Source organism: Xiphophorus couchianus, chromosome 8 (assembly GCF_001444195.1).
Source record: "Xiphophorus couchianus chromosome 8, X_couchianus-1.0, whole genome shotgun sequence".
Taxonomy (NCBI): Eukaryota; Metazoa; Chordata; class Actinopteri; order Cyprinodontiformes; family Poeciliidae; genus Xiphophorus; species Xiphophorus couchianus.
Genome location: NC_040235.1, coordinates 27,268,120 through 27,279,103, shown reverse-complemented (window position 1 = coordinate 27,279,103; position 10,984 = coordinate 27,268,120). Strand labels below are relative to the sequence as shown.

General features: G+C 39.8%; 1 protein-coding gene across 1 annotated transcript; it reads left to right on the top strand.

Moving 5' to 3' along the window:
• Positions 1 to 658: 658 nt before the first annotated feature.
• pdzph1 (PDZ and pleckstrin homology domains 1) lies at positions 659 to 10,571 on the top strand. Its single transcript, XM_028024579.1, has 13 exons — positions 659 to 821; positions 1,294 to 1,380; positions 3,068 to 4,981; positions 5,071 to 5,226; positions 6,543 to 6,704; positions 6,840 to 6,941; positions 7,268 to 7,378; positions 7,841 to 8,019; positions 8,112 to 8,269; positions 8,432 to 8,474; positions 8,597 to 8,783; positions 9,702 to 9,837; positions 10,274 to 10,571. Exons 2-13 carry the CDS (start codon positions 1,320 to 1,322, stop codon positions 10,371 to 10,373), a joined length of 3,309 nt encoding a protein of 1,102 aa, XP_027880380.1. The 5' UTR covers positions 659 to 821; positions 1,294 to 1,319; the 3' UTR covers positions 10,374 to 10,571.
• Positions 10,572 to 10,984: the final 413 nt, after the last annotated feature.

Below are 10,984 nucleotides of genomic sequence, written 5' to 3'. Positions count from 1 at the left end.
TATATATATATATATATATATATATACAGTATATATATATATATAGAGGACATGCACTGAGGACCAGAATATTCTAGTGTGACATGAGGCCATCTGTCCGACAGCTGAAGCTGGGCCAATATGGGTCAGGCAACTGGACGATGTTCCCAAACACACAAGCTATATGTACTGTAACGGAATGACTGATGAAGAACAAAGTTAAGGTGCCCAGTCAAAGTACAGACCCTAACCCAACTGAATGTGAGGTAGGACCTTCAGTGAGTTGTTCAGAAACATCTGGAAACACGAATCAATTGGATGTTGTTAATCAAATGGGTTTTAGAGGAGATTGGAACACATAATTTGGAGATAATGTTCCCGTTTTTGCTTTATTGCTATTTTACAAAAAACACTAACAGTATTAAAAATGTTCTTTGGTTTTGTACATTCAAGTTTAAATTTATATAATCTGACAGATGGTGACCAGACCGTTGTTGATTTGTCCTGAAACATAAAACCCAACAACTAACAAAAACTCTACCTCCATTCTCCCATCATGAACAGGGGTTAAAGTAAATACACATGAGAGGAGGAGAGAGAGCATTAAGTGCACGTCCTCAGTGGCCGGTAGCCAGTGGAAATGGCTGAATAAACAAGGTCCACAGCAGCATCACGCACACGACTGATGAGATTAAACGTAGTAAGCTGCTTTATGTTGAGAATAGCAACAATAAGAAGTGGAGCAGTCTGAGAGCTGCAGACAGAGAGACTGCTGCCGCGCTGTCTGGAACCGTCTCTTACCTTCTCATTTAATTCACTCCCGCAGGACTTCACAGCAACATGTAAGTCTGTCTTTTCTTTATGTCGTACATTTAAAAGTGCCGTCATTAGAAACACTGTGTCCTATCTGCTATTGGTTCCCCAGCATTAGACTCACTTTGATTTAACTTCTGTTGAGGAAAATTTGCATTTGCCTATACATTTTTGGCATTTTACTGGTAGTGTTATAATCATTTGACAGAACATTATTTATCTCCATACACATTCAAGGTCCTTCAGATATAACTATTATTGAATTGTAATGACTCAACCTTTAATCGAAAGACATTTCTGGATATGTCTTTATACTGTGTGAGGAATACAAGGATAGTAGAACTTGTAGCGCATCCAAGAACCTTTGTAACATGCCTAAACTGTATTTCTATTGTTTTATTTTTGTGCCAAATCACAACAAAATACCTGTGTTTGGATTTTAGATACTTGCAGCCTAGGGAAAATGCAAAAGCTTGATGCTGTCTGTGATTCATCTTCCAGCTGACGTGTTGCTGTTGGATTTAAGAATGAGCAAAAGGGGGAGGAGACGGAGCAGCAGGAGGAGGAAGAGCTCCAGCAGCAGCAAACGTGAGTGGGAGCAGCTCCATCAGATTAATCATGTGCTTAACTCGCTCACGTTTTCTGTGCACCTGCAAGCTTTGAATTGAGCAGAAAAGTCTCATACTTGGACTTCCTCCATCTTGGAAAGGAGTAACATGAGCTCTTATTGGCTCTCAATACATCCTGTTGAGCAGCAGGTTCAGAGTTTTGCTGTAAATTGCCTGTAGTTCCAAATATGTGAAGATCATGAACCAGATGTTATAGACACAGATTTTCTGACATTGTAGAAATACAAAAGTTCTTCTGTGTTAAATGAATGTCAACTGAACAAATTCTAAACAAAGAAATTCTCAGTTCAACTTCATAGTAACATATTGAGACATTGATCAAATTTGGACATTTTTAACTCCCAAATTCCCAGTTATAAAACCCATAAAATTGACATAAATGGAAGTTTTAATCTATTAACCTCATAATGTTGATACATAGCCAACAACTCTCTAGTAGAAATGATTCAATGTGATCACAAATCTGTTTTCTCTTTACATTTTTTAAGTTTCATGAGTTTTAGAATACGACAATAAGTACATTTACACTTAAAAGTCATGAACCTACAGTGGAAAAGTATTCACACCCCTTAAACTTTTCTAGCATGTCTTTATGTTACAACCCCAAACTTGTGGTTCTAATCAATGTATTTGAAGATACATTGTATTATCAATGTATTATCTTACAATTTTTCATCATTGACCAACACAGTGGTTATTCAGCCAATATTGTATCAGTGAGAGCTCTATAAAAGGTTTTCAGTAGCTTACTTTGGGCGATCCCTTCACACATCAACTGGAACCTCTGGAGATGATGATTCCAAGAAGAATGTTAAATAAAATCAAGAAAATTATGAACAGCCCTGAGCGTCGTCTTCATGATACTGCCATAGAAAACCACTGTCTTCAGTCAGAAGACAGTGTTCAAATTCGTTGTAATACAGACCGCTACATGAGATCCTTTATGCCCACATCATCATCTGCAATAATTATTTGAGCTTTTTTTTAAAATTAATATCAGTTACTAATTTCCCTTTGGGATTAATAAAGTAATTTAGAATTTTTGAACTGAAATCAATTTTCCTACAGATTATCTGTATTTCCTGCAGGTAGTCAGTCCCATTCTTCTGGAGAAGCTGTTCATGCTATCTAGTCTGAGTGTTTAAAGCTGCAGTATGTAACTCTTATAAAGAGTATGTTGTTTTTTTTTTACATATAAACAGTCACTGTGTCGTGACAGTATGTTATGAGACAGATCTGTGAGCAGATGGACCTCCTCCTCCTCCACTTCCTCCTGCTATTGCTGCCTGAAGAAATGCACCGCTCCCAACTAAAAATAACCAATTGGAGCCAGGAGGAGGGGCTTAGCACTATTAATTACGCTCATATACTCGCTACTAAATATGCTAATAGCAGAAAAAGGACTTGCTGGTACAGGAAAACCGTTTATCCACCTCCATTTAGCCTTATAATTCACTACAGGATCTGCTAGCTGCAGCGTACTAGACAGCAAGTGGGGGAGATGAAGGTGGTAAGAGCAGTGCTTCATGTTGTGATTCACAGCCTTAAGATCCGCCTCCTGGCTCTGATTGGTTGTTTCTAGCCAGCACTGGGAGAAAGCAGAAGAATTTATAAAATTAGCAAACATATCTTTTCTTTTATTTCAGAAAGTTCCTCCGCCTTTCTCTTTCAAAACCAGAGCCGCAGTACAACTGTCAGCGATAAGAAGGACCTAGCTGGAAAGCATGAAGAAAACTCTCTTCAAAAAGAAAATGTTCTGATCGGATTTGAAGATCACCAACATGATCACACTCCACCCAGCCAAAAAAGATGTAAACAAGACTTTAACATGGCAGCATTTCAGGAACAAAGGAGTGTGTACACAAAAACAACGGAGCTTGAAGAGCAAGGAGTGAAGATAGTAACATCAGTGTCCAAAAATGACATGGAAAAGTCCCAAACTGTGAAAATCCAACAGTCACATGAGTCTTTAAATGACGATCCAACCAACTCATCTACACCCGTAACAAACATCTTTAATGTCAGCTGCACTGGGTCACACGTGAAAGTGGAAATCCAAGAAATTCGACAGGGGAATCCTTATGGCATTAAGACCACTTGTGTTTTTATGAATGAAAACAAGGCTTCTGAGGTCATTATTAACCAGGAATATGAGAGGATGCAAATCCCTGACCATCAGCCTTTGGAGCAGCTTCCAAAACACGTGACCAGTCACAACCAGGATATAAATTATAGGTTTACGTTTGGCAGCATAAATGAACAAACAAAGGAACAAAGTGAGTCAAGATCAGTCTGCTCATCAAACGTACGTGGAGATCCGAGTTACTGTCGTTGTTGCAGTGATTACATCCAACAAAACCTGGCTAAACATTTATTGGGTCCACCATCACTGCTAGATGATAATATTCAGGGGAAGAAGCCAGAAGCCTTGAACAGGGATCGTTTCTTCCACATCTCAACACCACGAGTCTTTGACGACATTAAATGCAGCAGCACTTTAGAAGACCTGACAAATGACCTAGCTTCCTTTAGTATAGGAGCATCAGCAGAATTAGCATCCCCATTTTCTTCACTGGAGAAGGAAAGAGAAGATATGACCCGTTCCTTTGATCAGCTGTCAGAATCAGATAACTACGAGCCGATGTCCATTCGGCCCTCTGTGTCTACCAACAGGTCCAGCTTTGTCAAAGATTTCATCTACTGCCAGAAGAGAAAGTCCTGGATCAGAAACAACAGCATCGCCACCGTGGAGCGCAAGGAGTGTCTGTTAATGAGGAAAAGATGGCAGACGTTCCCTGGGACGTCGCTTGATCAAGAACTGATTCATGAGGATGTTCTGCTCCCATACCAAGAATCAGTCTCTTCGTTCGTCATGTGCTCTCTTCCTTTCCAAACTGAGAGGCTGGAAAAAAACAAACAGTTGGATGACATATTTTCTACATATGTGAGAAAAAAACTTGCTTCTTCACAAAGCAGAGAAAGTTCTAAAACTTGCTCAGACAGTTCAGAAACTACCGGAGAACTTACAGGCATGGAGTCTGACAGAGAAATGAGCCCAAAACTTTATGTGGAAGAGATTATTCAAGGAGGCCTTGCTATACAAGTCATCCCTCCATCCTGCAGTGGTTCAGAGGAGCAAATCCTACAGACGATTCCCACGGTATTTGCCAAGGACAAAGATGACAGAAGTTCCACGCAAAGCAATTCTGATTCCACTTTACCAGAATGTTCAGTCATGACGGCACATGTTGATGCTGTTCAGCACAACAACCTGTCCAGGTCAACATCTGAGGAGACTGACATGGATTCCCTAAAAAAACACAATGTTGCCATGGAAATCGAGTCCAACCCGACTGAAAAGTCAGTTAGTAGCCTTCCACTTCTTCTTGTTACTGATGAGCTGAATGATATGGAGGTGGCTAAAAAAAGGCATTCAGAAGACACCAACAAAGCAGCAGACGGTTTATTATGTGTTGTAAAACCATCTACAGACGTAGTGCTCCATACAAAGGAGCTGCCTGTTAAAGTCGGCAAGGCAGAGAAACCCGCTGTGTACAGATGTAAGTTGCAGTTTCATCTCTTTTTATCAGTCGACTAAAACTGTCCAGAATAAAACTGATCTGGCGTGACCCGTTATGACTATTTCCAGCTAACTCCGAGGCTAGAAAGCATCTGAACCCTGGATCTCACAAAGACAGAGACGGCACAGACCACTGGGCCAGGAAGAGAAAACTCTTCAAGGAGAGCAAGCAGTGGAGCTCTGCTGGTGGAAGTTCAATTACCAGCGACATCACAGAGGAATCAGGTAACTAAAAGTTATAATTGGATTAAACTCAGTCTCAAAGACTGATGTGAAGAGTCGCACATTTCTAATAGAAAATGGTAACATGTTCCTTTCATAGTGGGCCTTTGTCTTTGAATCACATGGAGGAATTCAAGAATTTTGTTCCCAAGTGACAGTAGTATGAGACAGGAGATGGACAGATAGTTTGAGACCCCGTCTGCAGTCATTTGGTCTGTCATGGTCAAGAAAGAGTTGAGCTAAAAAGTCAAAAGTCTGTACTTACTTCACAAGAATGGAGACATTTGTTCTCTCTTCTATAAGTGCGAGCTGGTTTGGGATTTCATGCAACATGTTCTTCACATATCTTCCAAGCAAAATGTTTTTCTTGTGGTCTGACTACACAAATGCTGCAATAGAAGGGACTTACAGGGTCTTCCCGAAACTTCTGCAGGTTGTTTGAAATAACTTCACTAGCTTCTTCGGTCTTGGCCAGAAGGAATTTTGTTCATGCTCTTTCAACCTTAGTAAAAACACACATACTTCGGTAGTATTTAACGTCTTCAAACAATTGATTTTTTATTGTCACCCGTGGTAAAAAGAAATGGATCATGATGAAAAGTACAAGATCCAGGATGTAGGCGGTTGGAAACTGGGAGATGGCCTCCATCATCCAGAAAGAGCCTGGAGTAAAGCAGCTTCTCCTCCACTTTGAAAGTTGACCATTTATCTGGTTCTTACATCTAATCAGGATCTTCCTACGGTCCTCATTCTTGAGGTTTTTATGTACATGTTCCCAAGGAAGGTGACCTTTGGGCAGAAAGTGCTGAAGGTAACCATATTTTCCATCTGACCTGGGATCATGTTGGGATTGTGGGGAGAAGGATGTCTTGGTCTTGGTCTCAGAACAGTTACACCTGCAGCCTGTTCTTAGACCAGTGGAGGACAGTGGACTGGACTGATCACTATCACAGAATTTAGATTAAGTGCAACTGAAACAAATCGTACTGAACTGGGCTTTGACAGATTGCTACTTCATCACAAGGTTAAAAGAGACTCACTGGAACAATTATTCACATTTGAACTGAGCTCAAGCCCATCGTGCTGCATCCACCTAGTTCTGGTACCAAAATATGGGCTCCATTATAGCACCGCAACAGGATATTATTTTAATGAAATTAACAACACACACATCTTGACTGAACCTGAGAGGTTGTCTCTCTGTATTGTGCTTAGTGGTAAGGTGGCCAATCCACTGTTACTACAACTCAACAGGCCCACATTGTCTGTTTTAGTTCTTTACCGCATTTAGTGCTGACATTTCATACGTCTTTTTCTAGTATCAGAGGATACGCTTTCTACAAATGTGACAGTTCAAGACAATGAAGACAGGGGGTTTTACGCAGAGACATTCCACTCTTCAGCGTGGATTTACCAAGGAGACGACATAAACTCAGGCGCCATCGGTCCCACTCTCACAGTCAAAACGCGTGCTGTCTCAAGTAAGCTGATGTTGAAACTCTATAAGAAAACTTATTTATTCTGGAGTTTTTACAATGGTCTTTGTTGAAACAAAATGCGTTGAGTATCATGAATGCAGGACGGGTTTGAATGTTTTGTCTAAATTCTCTCCCCAGTTCGAGAGAGGACTGTTCGAATCAGCAAAGGGGCAGGAGAATATCCCTGGGGCTTTCGAATACAGTTTTCCAAACCCATTGTTGTAACTGAAGTTGACACAAGTAAGTGATGAGTAATTCTAAGTGATTAATTTTTTTGAGTTAGCAGAACAACTCATAGAGAAGTGATTAGTCAAATGTAAACTGAATCTTTTCCAGATTTTGGGTAAGCTAATGTTGAGTGTATTTCTTCTGCAGAAAAGTGAACAAACATGTAGTTTTGTGTTTTGAGATAATTAAACCAAGTCAATGTTATTACAATGGCTCATTCATTTTCTAAACTAAAACTTACCAATTGACAGAATATAATTTTCTTGTCCACAGGATATTGTGTGGCTCTGTTTATTTTTTTCTTTGTAGGATCATACATGTGATCTGTTTGCTTTCAGATGGAGCAGCAGAGGAAGCCGGGCTAATAGTGGGCGACTACGTCCTTGCTGTTAATGGAATTGACGTTACCAGCATTCCTCATTCGGAGGCAGCTAATTTAGCCAGACAAGGTAAGAAGTTCTGTCAGGTTAAATACCAGAAACAACGTTAATCATTTGAGACATTCTGAAAAGATTCTGCTCCTTTGAGTTTGATGATGCTTTATGTGTAACAAAGTGAAGGTGTAATAAGCTTGTGCTTCTACTTACACTTTTTTCAGACTACACTTGGTGTTCTTGCCATTGACAGGAAATTAAATATTGTTTAACTGTTTCTGTCTTTCTTTTTCTGATGTTTTATTTTTATTCAGCAGTATGTGCTTTTTTCTTTTTTTTTCTTGTGTATAAACAGGTCAAAAATGACCGAAAAATAAATATTGATCTAAATATCTATCTATGTATTAAGGGGAGTGAATCTTCATCAGTGCAGACAAAGCGTCTGCACAGCAAAGCATGACCTTAGTTAAGCTATTATTTTGTCACAGCTGTTAAGCTGAAACTTGACACTGATCAAAGTTGTAATATTTATTGTAGGTCCAGATATTCTAACATTGACCATTGGATCAGACATTGCTCGGGGTCCTAACACACCCAGACCACCATGCCGTGGTTACCTCCATAAGCGAACCCAGTCTGGTCTAATCAAAGGCTGGAGGAAGAGGTGGTTTGTTCTCACACATGACTGCTGTCTGTACTACTTCAAAAACAAACGAGTGAGTATAGGCAGAGGAATGCTCACTCTGAAGATTAACGTCTATAGAAAAATAAAATGCCTCTGATGAACATGACTCCATTTGTAATCCAGGATGAAGGCAAGCGGCAGCCGTTATCCTCAGTGAAGCTGGAAGGCGCTGAGGTGGGGCCGGATGATTCCCTGGGAAAGCCGTTTGTTTTCAAGTGTCGCCCTCAGTTTGGCAGTCGGGTGTACTCTCTCTGCGCCACTTCCAATCAGGAAATGAAAAGGTAACGTAGGACCAAATAAATCAAATAGGTTTATAAAGTTTGTTCTTCAGACTCTAATTTAAAGCAGCATGAATTTAAAGTCTGATAACATGTTTCAGTTTCATTCATATTTCATCAATATGTTACTGAATAATGTTTTGATCTTGATTCCTTTGTGACTAGATGGTGTGAAGCTATGGAAAGAGCTGTTCATCCCATTACACAGGTACACCAAAGTCTGTCAAAAAAACCACCTTGTTTTTATTATTAAAGCTTTTGAATCACAAATTTCTCTGACCTTTATACTTATCACAATATCATGTTTTACATAAACTCTTTCTGTTTCAGAACCATGTGTGGGTTGACGTCACAAGACACAACTCCAACGTGCCGCCGCTGGCTGTGAAAAACCCGGACTGTCTGGGACTGCTCAACAAACTGGACAGGAGTAAAGACACGTGGGTCCAGCACTACTGCATTCTGAAAGACGCCTGTCTCTACTTGTACAGCGGCATCCGCTCCACCCACTCACATGGTAGGAATCTGTGCCAGGTGAAGCTGTTGAAGCCTTGTCAGCAGATGTAGTGTTGGTGTTAAATGCTGTCATATATTTAATTGTTTTATTATACATTATAATTTGCTTCCTATATCTTTAAGCAGAATGAATGTATTAATGTGCATTACACCAAGTTTCAGAGACTGGGGCCGTCATGAATTAGCATCAGTCAGTCTCTCCAGGATGTTGTGTTGTTTTTTCTTTTCTTTTTGTGATTATTGCAGCTCAAAATTAGTTATTTTGACTGATCGCCTTTTTCAAAAAGGTTTCAGTCAAAGTTGCAATTTTTTGTAAGCTCTAATACAAATCAAATCAGGAGGGGTCAAAGTGCAAAATAAGAATTTCATATTGGTCATTCAAGTTAATATGAACTGTAGACATAGTAGAAGCAAATCCTACAGAACATCTCAGAATGGCTTTTGCCAAAAAAAAAGGTACTTTTCACTGTTACTCACGATTCCATCATGCAGGTTTGTAAAACAGGAAGTTCAATTAGAAGGGGGTTAAAAGGATTGGTCAAAATTCATCTGAGTTGCAGTGATTGGTCAGAAAAGAAGGAAAACGTATCACAGATAAGGTTATTTCAGAGATATGAGATAATCTGACCCAGGTGACCAGATGTGGAAGGTGACTGCTGAAAGTTGCCTGTCCATGCAAATTTTGTGAATGGTCAGTCAATCTGTGTTATTAGGTGCAATCACAACATCACAACTACCTGGAGGAACTGGTCAGTGTGTGACTGACTGAGCCATCTGACTAGCTACGAAAATCCAAACATCTGATAAAGATATAAGCAGTCGGTTGTTAGTCCTTGTTTCCTCAGAGAGATTACATTTTTCATTTCTGAAATGATTTACTAATATATTTATCAGAACACCATGTTGTCTCTGCTTTCAGGTGGGATTTACCTTCAGGGCTACGTGGTGCGGGAGCAGGCCAATGGATCCAAAAAGTCCACAATTGAACTGAAACCTCTGTCTGATGAGTTCAAGACGTTCTACTTCTGTGCCGACAATTCAGCTGAAAATAAACGGTGAGGATTTGGCTCTTTGATGCTCTGTACAGGCTTCAACAGCAGGACGCATGTCTGACAGTCAGAATAACTCAGTCTGTGATAAACCAGTAGAGCTGCTGTTTGGACCAGATCTCTTCTGTAGAACAGACTGAATATTAAATTAAATGATTAAATTAGGTATGAATTATATTAAATTATGAAATACTGCCCTGTTTTTGTTTCATTCTCTTTTAATTGCCCTGAGGGCAACAATTTATTCACATATATGTACATTTATTATTATTGATACTTTAATTAAAAATGAGTTGTACAAGTTTATGTCAGGGGGCGGGGGGCCCTGATGACATGTTCACATACACCTCAGAAAGAATGCAGTTGCACCCCTGCTGATCAGCTTCAATGTCTGACATGCAACCTCAGTGATTTTATGACGGTTTTGTTTGTGCTCTACCAGATGGATTTTAGCCATCAAAGCCTCCATAAAGAAGTGGCGGCCATTTCAGCAGGTCCTTCAGGACTACATGAGCCTCCCACCAGAAGAAACCAGAATGTGAGGAGCAGCTGGACTCTGTAAATGTTAGCAGCCTGAGGGCCGAGACGAGCTTCCGATATGATGACGGCTTCACCGCTCCCACTGTGCTGCTGTTATGAAAATAATATTGCTCATAAATGTTCAGGCCATTAAAAATTGTCCTCAATCCAACAGGCTGTCAAATGAGATTTAAGAAATGTAAATAAAAGCTGATCAACTCCGTCTTTTGTTTTCCTTTAATTTCTCATGGAGTGTTTGGCTAAAACTTTCTTTGATGGGTGTGCATGAGACTGACATGACACTGTCATAAACATGAAGTAGTTATGACTGTTATCATGAACTGTCATTCTGTAAATAATGGCATTTTGATTGCAAAGCTGAATGTTAATGCACTAAAACTTGCATTAAAAGTCCAATAAAAGAATCAACTTTGCACTAAACGTGTCTTTATGTGCAGAATGACATTTACTGACAACAGTCATAAACATTCATGAAGATTCCTTCATGTTCATAACCGGCGTTGTGTCATCTTTATGACAGTGTCATTGTCAGTCTTATGCACACCCCTTCAAATAACGTGCTACCGGTATTTGTAAAACGTTTCTAGAGACAAATATGTTGAACTAAAATTAC